The 19,255-nt window shown below is 46.2% G+C and overlaps 1 protein-coding gene across 1 annotated transcript in view; it reads right to left on the minus strand.

Moving 5' to 3' along the window:
- The window catches only part of HADH (hydroxyacyl-CoA dehydrogenase), a 45,109-nt gene that overhangs the window by 15,044 nt on the left and 10,810 nt on the right, over positions 1 to 19,255 (minus strand). Inside the window, exons 2-3 of the mRNA XM_021684509.1 lie at positions 7,347 to 7,475; positions 3,822 to 3,979 (exon numbers count right to left, since the gene is read on the minus strand). Coding sequence (XP_021540184.1) covers positions 3,822 to 3,979; positions 7,347 to 7,475 — 287 coding nt within the window. The remainder of the gene's footprint in view (positions 1 to 3,821; positions 3,980 to 7,346; positions 7,476 to 19,255) is intronic.

A 19,255-nucleotide genomic window follows, 5' to 3' on the forward strand; every position in this document is an offset into this window, starting at 1 on the left:
GATGTATTTAATCTTTACCAATCTTTCATTTATTTTCAGGAGCCACACTTCTCTACTTGTATTTGTTAATTTTCATGGTATGTGGGAGAAAACTGAGGTTAAGTAGCAGCCTCCATCACAAAATGAAACCCTAAGTGAGCACAGCCTAATGATGAAAAAGATACGCCACAGACCCTCAAAGTCAACAAAAAACTGTAAAGATCTAAGATCTTTTCCCCTCAAGTGAAAAGCTTTAATCTTCCACTGAATGGGAATTAAAATGAAAACAGAAGAAAACCAACACAGTCCAAAAACAGCTTTAAGGCTGCATAGGTACATCTGGGGAAGGAAGGATACATGTACATCTATGATAAATGTAGTTCAAGGTATTCTGCTTATAAAATCTTAAGCAGGGGCGTGGGGCGTCTGGGTGGCTCAGTCGGTTGAGCGACTGCCTTCGGCTCAGGTCATGATCCTGGAGTCCCGGGATCGAGTCCCGCATCGGGCTCCCTGCTCGGCGGGGAGTCTGCTTCTCCCTCGGACCCTCCCCCCTCTCATGTACTCTCTCTCTATCATTCTCTCTGTCTCAAATAAATAAATAAAATCTTAAAAAAAAAAAAGTAAATGAGAAAACTGCTGACTTAAAAAAAAAAAAAAAAAAGGCAGGGGCGCCTGAGTGGCTCAGCTGGTTGAGCGTCTGACTCTTGATTTCAGCTCAGGTCATGACCTCAGGGTTGTGAGACTGAGCCCCGCATGGAGTTCAGATTCTCTCTCTCCCTCTGTCCCTTTCCCCCAGCCCCACTCACTCTCTAAACAAAAAAAAAAAAGAGGGGCGCCTGGGTGGCTCAGTCGTTAAGCGTCTGCCTTGGGCTCAGGTCATGATCCCAGAGTCCTGGGATCGAGCCCCGCATCGGGCTCCCTGCTTAGTGGCGAGTCTGCTTCTCCCACTCCCTCTGCCACTCCCCCTGCTTGTGTTCCCCCTCTCGCTGTGTCTCTGTCAAATAAATAAATAAAATCTTAAAAAAAAAAAAACTCCTAAAAAAAGCAGTACCATCTTTGTGTGTGTGTAAAATATTCATTTTTAAAAATCCATATTAACTTTATCCAAATTCAATTTTTAAAGACCACCACAAAGTGGGGTGCCAAAGGCATTCCCGGCAAATCTTTAAACAAAGACAAGCGAGACTTGGGCTGTCCTATGGCGCCACCTTGTGGGTACACATACATAAAACAGCCTAATGCTAAGGAGAACCATCATGGCCCGGTCAGTGCAGGAAGTGGAGTGATCCCTTACCGACCAGATGTGGGAGTTCTAGCCTCCCCCAAAGGCAATGCTACAATCTGCCTGAAATCAGGGGTGAGCGGGGGAGGAGGGTCGGGAGAAGACACATGAGCGTGGCTGACACAAGCGCCGTCGGGCTGCACGCCATGAAGCCCAGCAGCCGGGCCATGGCGCCCCAGCGCTGTGCTGGCAGGGGCTGCTACATGCACAATGTGGCACCGTTTTATAGGACAATGGAAGGGCGACTTGCCTGCAGACAGGAGAGATGTGGAGGCACACTGGAGAGCACATTTCGTTAAAGGGTGAAGTTACATCAGAGCCCAGTCCCGGGTGCCTCCAGTCCAAGGTGCTCCCAGCGAACATTTTACCAGCAGGGGAGAGATGCTTCTTGTTCACAGACCTCTACCTCCCCCTCTCCCAATCGGCTGGGCTGGCTCTGCTCCTGACAGCTCTCACACTGCCGTCTTTCTACACAAACACAATGTGCCAACATACTCAGCTTACAGGGCTGCCCTGTCTTCCACAGAGAAGTACACCCTCACGTTCTCCTTGGGACGCCGGACTCTCGGACGGTCTTTGGTTTTTCCCTCTCTGACACTCAGGGACCCAAAACACTACCATCCTCTTAGATGTACTAACAGAAAATCGACGGCACAAACATGATGATCCTTGGCCACACCCGCAAGCCTCAGTGCGGAGAAGACAAGAGGGGGTGGTGGGGACTGTGGTGGACGGGACTCAGCTGGGGCACTCTGTGGGCCATGGTCCCCCTCTTCATCTGCACTGCTTATAACTGCAGCCAGGGAAGTTGTGTTCTTTTCCAGGGGACATCAGGGGCGCCGCTGGGAACTTCACCACTAGAACACATTCCCCTCCCCTGTTACAGGGGTCGCTGCAGAACTTAACAGTCAAGGATATCTCACTCACTCTAACAGTCAAGGATATCTCGCTACTTAAAAAAACAAGCCACAAAACTTAGTAGGGGTTCAATAATGGTGGTGATCTAAAGTGAAAACAAGAGTGCAGCGAAGGGCGGCTGACAGCCAGAAGCAAGCTCACATCCACGGTGTGCCTCCTCTGGTGTGCCCTTTCACGTGTCTCATCTGTGTGACTGGACCTAAGTGAAAGAGCCTAGCCCAGCGCCTGACACACAGGCGGCCCTCGGGAAACTGAGCCAAGTTAAACTAACATCCTAAACAACTCTATGCAATTGGTACCGCTCCCTCTATTTTGCAGATTACTAGGGAAACTAGTCTTCAGAGAGTTAGAACTGGGAAGGTCTTGGAAATGACTTACTCCTAACCCCTCAGTCAAATTACAGATGATAAAAACTGAGGATCAGACAGGCTTCCTGACTGTCCATGGACAGAGACGGAGGAGGTGGGGCCACCTGACCTTCCCCTAACAGTCCTTCCATTACTCACGCAGACATGAGAGGGCAGTCAGACCTGTCACTGTCACTGAGGAATGACCAACATTTCAATAAAGGCCAAACTACCCGGGGTAGCGGGGGCGTTATTATTTTAGAGGGCTCCCTGCTCACCTGGGAGCCAATACCTGTACCATAGAGTCTTCTGTTTCTGCAGGCCCTAAGCGACATAAAGACCAGGAGCACACTCATCAGCAGAGTGACACAGAGGTGACAGAGGGGCAGGGCTTCTCAGACACCAGGCCATACGGCTATGAGGGCTGACATTCCAGCAGGCTGGTAGGTGAGTGTCCCTCTTCAGCCACTGCGCACTGGCTGAGAATTACTTCTGTCTTATAATCTTATTCTGACTTTCAATTCTAACCAGGAAGGGTGAAGTGTGGCTACAGAAGCCCCAAGGAGAGCAGAAATAAATCCGCCAGGTGTCACAATTGCCAAAAGCCGAAAGTCAAACACAAATGAAGGCTCCGGATTCTGAGAAAGGGAGCAGCCCGTGTGCAAAAGCTTGCTGACACTTGTTGGCACCACCGGTCCCGAGCCCCAGGCACCCATATGCCTGACCTGCGTGGGGCTGACTCTCCCCTCCCACCCTGTGCCAGGAAGCCTGGTAAGGACTCCCCAGTGCTCCTGAAATGCTCCCAAGTGTTGTGACTTAATCCAGATAAAGCTCAAAACAGGAAAGCCCAGGGAACTTTGTGTAGACAGGCACTCCCTTCAACTGCACCATTCTGTAGGTTCCATTCAAAAAAAGGGGACACACAAACAACTCTGAGGTTCCTCAGCAGACATCTGAGGATGTGCCCAAGCCTCTTCATCCTCTGGCCCGGGAGGGCCTGTGGCCCAGACACTCCAAGAGACACAGGACTGTCCCTGAAAGGAACCCCCACTTTACTGTGGGAAATCCCACCCTCCTTTGGGGACAATGATCAGATGAAGGCAGCCCAAGCCTCGGGAAGCAGACTGGAAGTAGGAGGATAGAGGACAGAGGAAACAGTGTCAGTCTTCTGGAAACAGCTTTGGGGTAGCAGAAAGAGAAGTGGGCTTGGTGTCAAAAGACTCCCTCCTGGGAGAAGAGCCCGAGCCCGGGGAGGGAGCCCTCAGACCCAACAAGAACGCCCAAGGGTCACGTACTCAGAGGCAAACTTGTCCAGCCTCTTGAAGAGCTCACTCTTCACCTTCAGATTCTCCACGATGGCCTCCACCACCAGGTCTGTGCTGTGGACTACAGACGCTGCATCCGTGCTGGTTGATATGCTGCTCAGGGTCTTCTCCACAAATTCATCACCCGCCTAACAGTGGAAGGAAGGGGAAGAGAGCGTTCACTGGACCCACCGGAAAACGGTGTGTGGTCTGATGCTAAGGCAGAAGGAGAGAGGGGGGCGAGGAGAGGCGAACTTGCAACTCGAATGCGCCGGGGAATTCTAAGCACTAAAACTCCCTACACGTCTGCCTCTCAGGACCTTCCAGACACCAGGGCGAGAATCAGCTTGGGAACATGCCAACTGCTGGTCAGCGATCACTGTGGCGTCTGGGCCGTAACCCTTCACGCTGTTCGTCAGCTCCGCTCAGCTACCACGCGGTCCTCTTGCAGCACCTGTCTGGCCGGCTCACCCTCTGTTCTCACTGTGAACACACTGCCACATGCTGTGGCAGGAGACAGGTCCTGAAATAGGACCTTCTGGAAACGAGGACAAGCTCAGCTCAGCACCACTCGTTAGTCCGAGAGGCGGTGCTGACTGTTCATCGCTAACCGGGGCAGAGAAGAGCTGAGTAAGGGCAAGAGAGGGCGATTGCGGCCGACTTAGCAGTTGTTCTGCTAATCACCGCCCATCACAGGCTAGCTCCAGGGCTTGCAAAAACTCGCCAGACATAGCCTCTGCTGCGAAGGGCTCGCAGTCCCACCTTTGTCTCATCTGTGACTCCAGGAATCCACAAACAGGCCTCAGTTAGGGCCAAAGACAGCACCTCTATCAACTGCCATTTTTATCTCAAGATGGACTCTGTCCCCGGGGCATCAAAATGGTCACTGTCAGCAAAGGCATCGAAAAGCACTGCGGAATAAAACAACTCTCAGAGCTGTTCCACAGAAATATACTCTGAGGGCATAGGTGATTTTCAATTTTCTATTGGCTGCAGTATAAAAAGTGAACAGGTAAAGTTAATTTTGTTTAACCCAATCCATCTAAGGTATTATCATCTCAACATGTAATCAATACAAAAAGCACTGAGATGTTTTATATTCTTTTCTCCTATTAAGTCTTTCAATTCCGGGGTCTGTCCCACATCTGTGACCAGCGGCCGCCGTGCTGGTCAGTGCGGGCCAGGCGCGTCCCTCCTCTACACACACGCCAGGCGGAGATGAGCAACGCCAAGAGAAGAGGCTCCTGAGGACTCACTCATCAGGAGCTGTGCATCTTGAGCACAAGCACCTTGTGTGTTTGTTTTAAACCCTCTGAGTGGGGCCCAGAGCCTGTGCCCAAAGGGACAGAAGTTTGCAGAGTAAACACATGAAAAATGCAGATTACCTGGGTTCAGACTCACTCTGTCCTCGACTCCATCCTCCAGCCCAGGGCTCTTAAAATCCCACCTGCCTGGACCCTCTTCACAACATGCCCTATTATCTCAGGTCCACCTGTCATGAAGAATATGGACAGGTGACAGAGATTTTAATCTGCCTGTGACATTTCGTGTCTGGATTTCTTCAGGGAGAGGATAAAAATTAACTCTACTCCTGCCCCTCTGATTTTTGAAAGGTGACTACGTATTAAGAAAATGCAAACCAAAACCACAGCAAGATACCACTTCATACCTCCTATGATGGCTATGATTAAAAAAAATGGAAAACAAGTGTTGGCCAGGATGTGGAGAAACTGGAACCTTCATACACTGCTTGTAGGAATGTAAAATGGTTTAGCCACTATGGAAAATAGTTTGGTGGTTCCTCAAAAAGCCAAATACAAGACTGTCATATGACCTAGCAATTCTACTTCGAGTACATACGTGAAAGAACTGAAAAAGGACCTGGGCAGACAGTATATCAATATTCAGTGCAGCATTATTCACAATGACCAAGAGGTGAGAACCACCCAAGTGTCACTGACAGACAAATGGCTAAACGAAATGTAGTCTATACACACAATGGAATATTATTCAATCAGGAAAAAGAATGAGGTTCTGACATACGCTACAACCCGGATGAACCTTGGAGACAGTACCACATGAAATTCATTAGTCACAAAAGGACAAATATCCTGATTCCAGTTATATGAGGTCCCTAGAAGAGGCAAATTCAGAGAGACAGAAAGTAGATTCGAGGTTACCAGGGGTTGGGAAAAGGAGAGAATGAGGCGTTATTGCTTAATGGGTATAGAGTTTCTCTTTGGGAAGATGAAAATGTTTTGTAAAGAGTGGTTATGGTGGGACGCCTGGGTGGCTCAGTCGTTAAAGCGTCTGCCTTTGCCTCAGGTCATGATCTTGGGGTCCTGGGATGCAGGCCTGCATCGGGCTCCCTGCTCTCCGGGGAGTCTGCTTCTCCCTCTCCTGCTCCCCCTGCTTGTGCTCTCTCTCTCTGACAAATAAATAAAATCTTAAAAAAAAAAAGTGGTGGGGCGCCTGGGTGGCTCAGTTGGTTAGGCGACTGCCTTCGGCTCAGGTCATGATCCTGGAGGCCCGGGATCGAGTCCCGCATCGGGCTCCCTGCTCGGCGGGGAGTCTGCTTCTCCCTCTGACCCTCCTCCCTCTCATGCTCTCTGTCTCTCACTCTCTCTGTCTCAAATAAATAAATAAAATCTTAAAAAAAAAAAAAAGTGGTGATGACTGCACAATAGCATCAACGTAATTAGTCACCAAATTGTACCCTTAAAAACAATGAAAATGGCAAATTTTACATTACATATATTTTACAACACAAAATTTCAAAACAGAAGAGCCATACTACTATAGATACCCAAGGTGACCAACACAACAAAAGCCCCCCTTGCCCTCTTCTCTGCCCGTATATGAAGTGAAATTCCATCCAAGCCCCAAGGAGATCAATCTTTACGCAACTTTAAGAAGGTGGCAAAGGTAAGCAAAAATTCACTTGGGTGATTTCTGCAGTATTTCTAATTAAACGTGAAGGTCCAATGAGAAAGGGTCAGTAAACCAGAGTTGCCAGCCTTCTAGGAGTTCCTCGAGCTCTCCTACCCCCTCTGCTGCTGGGAGTGAGAACGACACTCTGTATTTCCCTCTCCCATAACTACATTATAAATGCGCTAAGGTATTACCCAAGCAATCAAAATTTTCTATCTAAATGCAATGTTTATTATATCATTCTCTTTTTAACTCGCAAATACCAAAATTCTCTTCCTGTTTCGCTCTCTTCCATCCGTATGACAAAACAGGTGTTCTTCGATCCCAAATTCTCCATGGACAGAAATGAGTTCACTACCTGCAGAAACCTTCTCCCCTACCTCAAAACCTACCCAACAATATGGTTGTTTACTTCTCCTGTTTTGTACGCAGTCCTCACAGAATGTTCAGTGATTATGTCATTCATATTGGTCTAAAGTTATGGGAAAATGAACTTTACTCAACAAACCGAAAAAGCAAGCAAAGACCACCAAATGTGTTATGTTCAGAGGATGGGTCTTGAGGTCATGTGAAACAAAAAATTACCTTGGGGTTTTCTGCAAACTTCTTCTTGGCCACTTTCCTAAGGCTTTCTTCAATCCCCCTTTTAGATTTTGCCAGTATGTCCTCTGTCTGGTCCACCAACACTACTGTGTGGCCAGTTGTTCCAGCAACCTAGGGCAAAGAAAGAAAGAAAGGAAACATAAAAGTTAAAAAAAAAAAACTAGTAGAGTTTCATATTCCGTATGAACTCTGCCACCATTCTCTTCCAAATACCAAGTAAACATCATAATAAGGCAACCTCGACTAAACACACACTTCTTGCCAGGCACACACGGACGACGAATTCTCAGAAACACCTTACAGGGTTAAGAAGTATGTGCACCATCACACGACAGGTAGACAGCGGAGCTGGAATGTGAATCAAGGCTCTGAAAGCCACACCAGAACTGCTTCCCAACTGTCCCACAAGGGAGCCACCAGCCACATGTGACTACTTAAATAAACTAAAATTGAATAAAATGAAAAAATCAGTTCCTCAGTTGCACTAGCTATATTCCAAGTGCTCAACAGCCCATTCACAGAGCATTTACTCCCCACCCACCATCTTTTTTCCTCAAAATTGGAGCATCCTGTGCAGCTTGACTGCTTAGCTCAACTCTTCTGTAGTCCTTAAATCAGCAACAGGTAAGACTTTCATAATGGTGCCAAAAAGATTCCAAGGGCCGGGACACCTGGGGGGCTCAGTCGGTTAGGTGTTGGACTCCTGGTTTGGGGCCAAGTCATGATCTCAGGGTCGTGAGATCGAGCCCGGTGTAGGGCTTCACGTGGAGTCTGCCTGAGATTCTCTCTCTCTCTCCCTCTGCCCCTCCCCAGACTCATGCGCATGCTTGTTCTCGCTCGCTCTCTCAAATAAATTAATTAAAAAAAAAAAAAAAGATCCCAAGGACTATTTAGTGACATGGCTCCCATGAAAGCAGGTCTCTGGTGACCAGCCAATTAGGAGGGCAGTTCCCCATCCCGCCTTGGCTAAAATTCAGAGGGTATACATAGTGCCGCTGCCCCAAAGTTCACCTGGAGCCAGCTCAGTTTAGCCACATTCAGTGACAAGCCAATCCCTTTTTCATCACGATTTGCCAATAGCTTTTACAAGGACTGTGGAACAGGTAGTGTGGCTAAAAGTAGGTCACCAGGTCACATTACAGGTAGGCACTGTACTCCGTTCAAGCCGCACGCAAGAGGACATGCGGCCTACCACAAACACAAGTGATCCAGGATGCCAGCACGACTGAGATGCCCCTAGGGGTCTGAGAAGGCCCCCGCAGAACCACCGCTCTGGAAACATCTGTGGATCAACCGTGTAGGAGAGGGAAAGCTTAGCTGAAGTGAACCTGCCCAGAGAGGACAGTAAGAAACCGTTCTAACCCACCGTCGTGATGCAAGGCTGTTGAAAGTGGGCGACTCAGATTCCAAACTGAAAACCGGAGAGGAAAAGTAACACAAGAGCAAAACTCAAAGGCAAAGAGGTCCAAATCCCTGAGCCAAGATTTCCAAAGAACACTTACAAAAATGGTAAGACGGGTTTGAAATGGAAGTTAAGTACGAGAGCACCCATGGCTTCTCCCTGAGCAATCTTCCTAGCGAGGCTGCAAGTCTGAGCCTGTGAGCCTGTGGGCCTGTGGGCAGAGCCTGCCTGGGGACCAGGACAGGAAGGAAGGTCTGCTCCGGCCGGCTGGGTAACGGCCGTAACGAGAGTTATCCTGCCAAAAGGACAGAGGCGGTGAACTTGCCCTGTTGGCAGAAACGCAGGCTGCAGGCAGGCAGCGCGGCCCACGTAAAACACCCACCCACCCAGAGCAGGCTGTCTCCCCGAGGAGCAACAGACCGAGGCCCAGCCGGCCAACGCCTCCAGCACATGAGACGAGCTGGCCCCCTCACGCATTCCGAGTAAAAGCAGCACGAGCATGTTTAGAAACCGTGCGCGGAAGGCGACACAGCAGGCCCGAGACTGTCATCTTTAGAAAGGCCCTTGGCTGGGCCCCGGAAACTCAGACTGGGAGAGAGTTCCCATCCTTCCCCTGAGAGGAATGGCTCGCTGTGCCCAAACCACTCACGCGCTGTGGTCTCTGCTGCACACCTGCTTTCCCTCCGGGGCTCAGGAACTGGGGAGTGGGCCAGGCAGAGGGTACCCGTGTGACCAGCCCCAATAAAAACCCAGGGCCCTGGGTCTCCGGTGAGCGTCCCTGGTGGACACTCCACAGGTTCCATCACAACTTGTAGCTGGAGGCGCTGCGTGTGTCCTGTGTGACTGCACAGGGAGAAGACTCTGGAAGCGCCTGACTCTCCTCCAGACTTTGCCCCTTGCACCTTTCCCTCTGCTGTTTTTGTTTTGTATCCTTTTGCTGAACTAAACTGTAGCCATGAGTATCGTTATATGCTGGGTCCCGTGACTAAAGCACCAAACCTGGAGGGGGCGGGGAGATTTGGTGGATAATCCTGACACAGAAACTAAGAAAACAAATCTCAAATTCAGATGCAGTCTCGCTGAAATCAAAATTATTTTGAGGCGGGGTCGCCTGGGTGGCTCAGTGGTTAAGCGTCTGCCTTTGGCTCAGGTCCTGTGCTCGGCGGGAAGGCCGCTTCTCCCTCTCCCGCTCCCCCTGCTTGTGTTCCCTCTCTCGCTGTGTCTCTCTGTCGAATAAAGAAATAAAATCCTTAAATAAATAAATAGATAAAAATTACTTTGAGGCAGGCACCCCTGGGGAGCAACAGCTGAAGGGAGGTATGACTGATGACCACTGATGGGGCACCTTGCCTGCAAGGTAGGGGCGAGCAGAGGTGCTAGCTTTAGGGACCTTCCGTTTTTGTTCTGGCTCCTCTGAGAGGCCCTCTAGAATGACACAAGTGATTTTCATTTTGTCCCTCTTAACCTCTGACCTAGATTATCCTCTAGGACTCCCCAGATCTCTACCTGACTAGGTCCCAATCCACTTTCCCCTCTACCTCTAGCAGGCATCACTCGGATTTTTTTGCTCCTCGAGGAGTTGGAGAAGACAATTCAAGTACATTTGGCACAAGAAAATACCAAAGCTGAAGGGAACAGAGATAAAGAAAGAAAATGAGGGCAGTGTCCTTTCGCTTAGGGACTTTGTAATCACACTGAGAACACAGAGGGGGAGAAAACTAAGTATATAAGGCTTCATATGTGAGAAGTCAAATAAAATAAAAACTGCCATCGTGAAGAATCCTGTCAGGCAGCTGAACTCAGAAGGCTGGTTGAAAGGAGGACATCTAGAATGGGCCAACTTCCCAAGGAATAAAGGATTAATAACCATAAAGAAGTGAGGGGTGGGGGACAAATAAAGGGTGATTTCACACCTTTTCTCTAGAAACCCACTTTCAAAGGTATTATAGTCATGTTTGATTATGATAGTCATGGGGCATTTTAGTTACATAACAGATAAGCCACAAGGCTTTCCTTAGACAGCTGACCCCCCCCCACTCTGAAAATCCACATACAACTTTTGACTCCCCCAAAACTTAACTATTAATAGCCTACTGTTGACCACAGGCCTTACCAATAACAATCAATTCACACATACTTTGCATGCTTCATGTATTATATACTGTATTCTTACAATAAAGCAAGCTAAAGAAGATGTTAAGAAAATCATAAGGAAAATATATTTACAATACTGTAAAAAAACAGGGGCACCTGGCTCAGTCAGTTAAGTGTCCGACTCTTGATTTCAGCTCAGATCATGATCTCAGGGTCGTGGGGTCGAGCCCCACGTCAGGCTCTGTGCTCAGCGTGGAGTCTGTTGGAGATTCTCTCTCTCTCCCTCTGCCCCTGCCCCTGCTTACTCTCTCTCTCAATAAATAAAATCTTTAAAGAAAAAAAAAATACCTTAAAAAAATCCATGACTAAGTGGGTCCCCACAGTTCAAACCCATGTTGTTCAAGGATCAACTATAACTGCTTTTTTTAAACTGTAAGCAGAACCAAACCTAGAGGGAAAGTGCCCCGAAATAGTCAAGTAAAGCAGAGGCACATGCATTACAAAAACACTAAAATTCAACCAGGAAAAACCATGGCCAGAAAAGCGTTTACAGCCTTCATGCTAACCTTCTTCTCTTAATCAAAAGTCCTCTGATAAACTCCCCCAGCCACTCCCTGCCCCCCTTGCAAGAAGACACTGGGCAATTCGGTCCCTGCCTTCCTTCATCCGAGTTTCTGGCTGAGCACACTGGAGACAACACGTGTGTAGACACTGGCCAGAAACAGCTACCAAAACAAGGCTCTCCAGACAACGTTCCAGGAGAGCCAAGTGCGCATGTCAAATGACCATGTCAAAGTGACTGAGTGTGTAACATTTAGTTTCCCTCTCACCCAGAAGATGCAAGAGGTACAAGGAGGAGCCAAACCTGACAGAGAGGAAGAAGACAGATCTTTCCCAGTGTGTTACTGATCATATTCTTGCTCTGCAAAATTTCCCTTAGCTCCACCGTGCCTCACTGGTCTCAAAAAGCTCAATGTTCTCTCTTTTCCTCAAGTGACTAGAGCATTTTTTATGCTCCAAAATGCCTCTACTGGTATTTTTGGTCCAGTAAGAAGGCAACAATTGTATACTCTAAACAGTTATCCCCAGCAGTCTTGTTTTGTTTTTTAAATACTTTCTACTTCAGCTTTTCTTTCTTTGATTAATTCATAAAACCTCAGGAAAATATGAAGGAAATCTTATGGTAGAGACACAGGTAGAAAGGACATTCCTATTTAAACCCGAAGTGGATATGGTTAGGTCTGAATAAAGAAAATACAGGCAAGAAAGAGAAAATTAAATTCTCCCTGAAATAGTTTCCATTTTAGGAAGAAGCTCTTTAGTTCAGGTCACAATTTATTTGCATGGAAACAAATGACCATTACAACATAACCTCAGGTGATTTCAAGTTATAGCAACATTTTCATCCTACCCACCTGCAGAGAGCAAACCATCCTAGGGTTCTAGTTCCTTGCAATCATTTCTTGCAGAATACCCTGGGGACCCCAGGTCAGCACTATCTTGAGGGCAACTTCAAGCCCTATTTCTCTCTGCAACTCTAAGTGCCTGGCCCACAGTCAGCACCCAATGTTTACTTGTTAAATAAATGAACAAAACACAATATTAGATACTTAATAAAGTTTCCACAGGATGAGTCCAGTGTTTTTTGACTGTATTAATCTGCTCCTACTGTTGTGTGTCTCAACTGTCCAGCACTGAGACAGACTCAGGATACAAGCAGTCTGTCCCTTGCCCCTATGCATTCCATGTCAGACTCTCATCCCAGATCGGCTCAATAAGCTGAGGCAGTCTTAAGCATGGCTAGACAGCCACAGGCCACTTAATAAACACCAGCTTGCTTCTTTCTAAGCTTTTAATGCACTTGTCTTGTTTCTCCAACGAGATCCCTGAGAGCTGGGAGAGCTTACAAAAGTAACAGTCTCTACCCACAATTATCAGAAAGAACACAAGCCCTTAAAAAAAAAAAAAAAAAAGCCAATGCAGCAAAATTAAGAGATGCAATGTACTGAGCATTTACTATGTGCCAGGCACATACTTTGCATTTTCCAACTATTTCTGATCAATCCAACAGCCTTGCTGAAGTAGACATCATCCCTGTTTTGCAAAAAAAGGAATGAAAGAGGTTGAGTCACTCCACCCAGTATCACTCAGCTGCTAAGCTGTGAAGCCAGAGTTCAAATTCCAAGGCTGCCTGGCTCCAGAACTTTTCTTGTAATCTAGTTAGAGGAGTACAAAGAATGCTGTCTTATTCGCTGAGACAACCAGCTTTCAAGATACAGTAAATAATATTATTTTACAAAAATGTCATGCTATTGACTTCTTTGTATTCTCTTTCCCCCATGCCTTCCTTAGTAACTATTATGGACTTGGTGACATCTATAAAAATTCCTCTTAACACGTCAGTTCTCCTCCAAACTGGAGTCTTAATACACGTTCACAGTCCCTATGAAATTGGCAGCACCATTTCATTTTGTAGATGAGGAAAACTGGGGCTGAAAGAGGTTCCATACCTTGTACACTGTCCCATGGTGAGGGTTAGCAAGTGGTGTAACAACACACAGAAGAAGCCTTCAGTTCAATCAAATCACAGTCATGTTCACAGCAAATATGACTTGATAACCAAGAACATCTATCCAGACAAATGACATCTGCCATGTGAGCCTCAAAAGACACCTGAAACACCCTGTGGTTCTAGGACAGCAGTTCTCAAAATGTGGGGAACGGACCAGCAGCATCACCCTCATCTGGGGACTTGTTAGAAATGCAGATCATCAGACTCCACTCCCAACCCAATAAATCAGAAACTATGGGTTGGGGCCAGAATTTTAACAAAGCCTTCCTGGTGATTCTGATGTTCTACGATCTGTGCTCAAATCTGGTTGCAGGTTAGAATCAGCTGAGAAACATTTAAACCAACAATCGTGCAAACTTCATCTGTAGATACGGATTTATTTAGTCTGAAGGCACTGGCATTTTAAAAACAACCCAAGATGATTTTTTTTTAGATTTATTTATTTATTTGAAAGAGAGAGAGAGAGAGGGAAGGAGCAGAAGGAGAGCGGAGAAAGAGTCTTAAACAGACTCCCCACTGAGTGCAGAGCCCAACGAGGGGCTCGATATCATGACCTGAGCTGAAACCAAGAGTCAGACGCTTGACTGAGCCACCCAGGTACCCCCCTTTTTAAAATTTATTTTAGAGAGAGAATGTGCGCACGAGAGAAACACCCCCAGATGATTCTAATGTGCAGCCCAAATACAAAAGAATCACTCGAAAATGAAGAACTTGTCTGCCCTGATTCCTATCCCCACCCACCCCAGCCCTTCTCTGTTGCCAATTATCTCCTCAAACCACTGAGAGGCCAGCAAATCTCTGTCCCAAAATCAGTAGGGTTTCTATATCTTCCTGCTGCCCTGTGTCCATTAGAAAGTTCTAGACATTATCCAGAAGGTACTATCTGGAAGACTCCTCTCCTCTAACTTCTCCCCAAATTCCTCAAGGAAAAGTCAGGTCCCACCAAGCCCCTACTTCTGCCCAGGCCTCTTGAACACCAGTGTCTTGCTCATCTCCCCTAAAGAGAACCTGTTTCTTAATTCCTTTCTTGAAGGTCAGGCCCTGCACACGTGTTTCCCAATTATGTTCCAGTCCCTTCCCTTGAAATGGAGGTCTTCTGGCCTTGATCTGACTGCTTACTGCTGGCTCCTGGCTAACCCCTAACAGCCTTAAGCTAGCCACTCCCTTTCTTTCTTCTCCACAGGCCATAATGCCAGGAAAAATCCTGAGCTCCCTAGAAAGAAATCTCTTGAAAAACTCCACAACAAACCGAAACCCGAGTCCACAGAGGTTTGCTATCTCTAGTAACAACTACAGTTCAGAGTACTTCCTATATGCCAGACATCAGGCCTATCCTATCTCATTTAATTTTATTTAACCAATTCTCAAGTATTATCAAATGCCAATTTTAATGAGGTGTCACTTTACAGTTCTGTAGTTTATTCTCTTGAGGACAATGATGAGATTAAAACCTGCAATAAAAGAGCATATAATATGATTATTTTTGACATCTGCAACAGGAAAATTCATTGTGCAGTTACCACTACTCCCACAGCTAATTACTGATCCCAAGACAGGATCCATGGAATACAAGTATCTATACCATAAGCATTATGCTCACCACTGGGAGGCTCGTCAGTTCTTCAGCATTCAGAGCTCTTACATTTTTTACCAAGTGCCAGTAACTGTTCTATTCTCCCACTTCTTTTCTTCAATTTGCAGCAAAAGGTTCTTGGAGGAGGTACTGTGTCTTCCCTTGGCACAAATAATACTATGGACATAGGGCGCCTAGGTGGCTCAGTTGTTAAGCGTCTGCCTTCGGCTCAGGTCACGATCCCAGGGTCCTGGGATCGAGTCCCACATCGGGCTCCCTGCTCGGCAGGAAGCCTGCTTCTCCCTCTCCCACTCCCCCTGCTTGTGTTCCTGCTCTCGCTATCTCTCTCTCTGTCAAATAAATAAATAAAATCTTTAAAAAAAAAATACTATGGACATAAATGTATATACCGGCACTGAATGCCTCAGATCTCATCGGTGATACAATAAAAACACTCACATCATCCAGAAGATGCTTAAAATTTCAGGATCAATGAAAGGAAAACACGTAATTTTTTAAATTTCTTAAGAACTCTCAGAGCCTCAGAATCCTCTTTTCAAAAAGACTTTAGTTTTAAAAACAATGACCTCATCTAACCTTTCTGGTAACCATAAGATCAAATGTTAAGAAAGAAGGTGTGTATGCTGAGTTACAAGTATCCAAAAAAAAAAAAAAAAAAAAAGCCACACACCTAAACTGAAACACAGTGTTGACACTTAGTTCAACAGCATTCCTCTGAGTCCCACATAATAACACACTAGCGTAGGGGCACATAATTCAATAGCAAAAGCCTCCCAGTTGAGTTTCCCCACTTTAAGCTCATCTCTTCCAACCTTAACAGATGTTTGTTTCATCTTCTTAAAGTGCAAGTCAGAAGTCTCCATGGGTTCACATTCCTTCCTCCACTCACCAGCCAGGTCTAAAAGTGTCAAACTCGTAACTCCTAAGGCCATCCTACACAGTTCCTTCAGCTGCTTCTTTTCGACCTTAAAATCTCTTTCCCATCTAATTTCTTCACTCCTTCTTGTAAGAATCATACCTAACTGCTGCTGAGGCCTACTTCTCTCCTATGACAGAGATGGGGGTTCACGGTTATGGCTTTCTGGTGACTCCTCCCCAGTGAAATCCAGAGTCCTTCAAGTGGTTAGTTCTTCATTCATGGCTTTCAGTTACGCTCTGGTTCGAAGGCTAAGAGCAGAACAAGATTGCTGTGTTGTTCTTGGAAGCCAAATAATTGTACTGGGGTACACAAACAATCTGGACAGTGGGGAAGCCTTTGAGAACAGTCTGGGTAAAAAATGCAGGGATTATTAGAAAATGCTTTCAACAAACGATCAAAGTCACAGACAAAAAGCCTGGCTTCTTAGAAGTGAGCATTCTTGATGCCCTCCCCAGCACGTGTGCTCCCCTATGAATGGAGGGGAACTACCATTTAGAGTATCATGCTGGCCACATCTCTACACTCATCCCTTCAACTACTGCCTACCACTAACTCAACACCTATGTTGTTCGTGCCTCTTCCAGGCTCCGGGATGAGGCAGTGAACAAAACAAATCCCCTGCTCTCAGAGAACTTTCACTCCTCATAAATTACCCAATTTAATCTTCATAATAGCCTTTGGGGGAGGCATTGTAACAATAAGCAATCTGAAGGTCTGGAGAGGACTAGGATTTGAAGGTAGGGCTGTCTGCATCTGGAGCTCATGTGCTGGCTATTCTTGACCCAAAAGGCATGGCAGTCAAGACCATTCTGTCTCTATATCTTTTTCTTCTGCAATCTCAATCATTCTCATAATTCCAACTGTGCCTAAAACTAACATATTCTGTCCTCAGTCATCATCTTGTCCTACAGTCATCATCTTGACCCTAAAACCAGTTTTCTTTGAACTCCATTAATGGTACCACTATTACGATGGTCACAATTTGCTACACAACACTTTTTTCTTAATCTCAACCCTTAACTACTGTCCAAAAAAATCCTACCCACCATCCAAGACCCACTTCAAATGCTACCCTCTCCATGAAGCCTTTTTCCAACTGAATGTGCTCCCTTCTCTGTTTTGAAACCTCAGAGCTAGATTTTTACTGGTCTTACTCTGCTACTGTATACCAAAATAAACTGTGTCATTTGGATCTTTGTCTAGCAATCTCTGCTCCCGGATTTAAATTCCTTATGGCATAAACTGATTTGATCTTTCTGTCATCTAGTACTTACCACATGCCTTGCACACGGTGGCTGCCCCAGAATTAACTGCTAAAGACTAAATGCTTTGTAGCATAGTAACCTGAGCCTGTACTCTTCTCCAGCCACACGCCACTTCCTCCTCCTCCATACTACTTCACAGCTTCACGCCCCAGCCCAGGTGGTTCCCTCTACCAGGAAGCCCCTTCTCCCTCACTGCTACTTGGGTGACTCCAATCATCTTTTAGAATTCAATACAGAGGCTATTTCTCCTTTAAGGAAACCTCTCCCAACCTTTAACAGAGGTGGTCACTTCCTGGCACCTCTACAGATTTACAGATACAAAGAATCTTTCATATAGGATTCCAAATACTGACAGAAAAAGCATAGCGCTGCTGTGAGCCACCAGCTATCAATGGCTGCTCCATTATGTAATGGTAGTGCAATCACCAGAATATGAACACAACAGATACATCAAAAACAAATTGGTCATAGGCTATTATATGCTGTAAAAATCTCACAAATTTCAGAATAATAGTCACTAACCAATCAGTATGTAGGAGAAAGTCCAGGTGTGAAAGATAAAAGATAAATTAGACGCGGGAAAGTTGACCAACACCAACTTTGAATGATGAACTCAAGATAACACCTAGAGACCTTTTCAAAAGAGCTGCTGCATCATCCACTTCAGAGTCTGAATTTGCTGTTACCAAAAATACCAATACAGGGTGGATCTGGCACACTCCTATTTGCAGTCCAAGCAGAATTTCCAGTAGGGGCACCGGGGTGGCTCAGTCGGTTAAGTGCCTGACTTGATTTTGGCTCAGGTCGTGATCTCAGAGTCTTGAGCATGCCCCAGGTCAGGCTCCATGCTCAGTGTGGAGTCTGCTTGATATTCTCTCTCTCTCCCCCTCCCTCTGCTTGCTCTCTAAATAAATAAAGTCTTTGAAAAAAACTTCCAGGAAATATAAATTTCATATACATATATGCAGTATAATATATGCATACGCTTTTTTTTTAAGGGAGAGAGAGTGTGTGCAAGCGGAGGGCAGGAAGGAGCAGAGGAAGAGAGACTCTTAAGCAGGCTCCACGCCCAGCACAGAGAATGACTCAGGGCTCCATCTCAACACCGTGAGATCATGACCTTAGCCAAAATCAAGAGTCAGACACTTAACTGACTGAGCCACCTAGGCGCCCCTATACATATGCCTTTTTACATATGCTTTTTAAATGTCCTTTTTTCCTTACCAGAGAAGATATATCATATAGATCAGATCAGATCTTTTTTTTTTTTAAGATTGTATTTATTTGACACAGAGAGACACAGTGAGAGAGGGAACACAAGCAGAGAGAGAGGGAGAAGCAGGCTTCCTGCCAAGCGGGGAGCCCAATGCGGGGCTCAATCTCAGGACCCTGGGATCATGACCTGAACCGAAGGCAGATGCTTAACGACTGGGCCACCCAGGTGCCCCTATATCAGATCAGATCTTATGTATTTAAAAGTCTTACCTTAAGGTATTTATTTTTTTTTTAAGATTTACTTATTTCAGAGAGAGAGAGAGAGAGCTCGCACATGAGCAAGCATGAGTGGGGAGAGGGGCAGAGGGAGAAGCAGACTCCCAGCTGAGCGGGGGACCCCCCCCCAACGTGCAGCCTGACCCCAGGACCCCAAGATCATGACCTGAGCCAAAACCCAAGAGTCAGACGCTTAACCAATTGAGCCACCCAGGTGCCCCTGACCTTAAGATATTTAAAACACCAAAACTTTCATCTATATCAGGTCACATCCCAGATATGACAGATAGGCAATCTATCTGCCTTTATTAGTTAGTTGTTCATGCTTGTATTTCCTTCTCTGGACCATGAACTCCTCAAGAGCAGCAACCACATACTATCTTTTACCCACCCCAATACCCAGCACATGCAAGACACTTAATATTTGTGAAAAGAACACATGAATAATAGATTTCTAAAAAGCCTTAGTTTGTAAGTTATTTTTAGAGTTCTCAAGAAATCATGACTATACAGAATGGCTAAAATTAACAACACAGGAAACAAGAGATATTGGC

The sequence above is a fragment of the Neomonachus schauinslandi genome, chromosome 2 (assembly GCF_002201575.2).
Source record: "Neomonachus schauinslandi chromosome 2, ASM220157v2, whole genome shotgun sequence".
Classification (NCBI taxonomy): domain Eukaryota; kingdom Metazoa; phylum Chordata; class Mammalia; order Carnivora; family Phocidae; genus Neomonachus; species Neomonachus schauinslandi.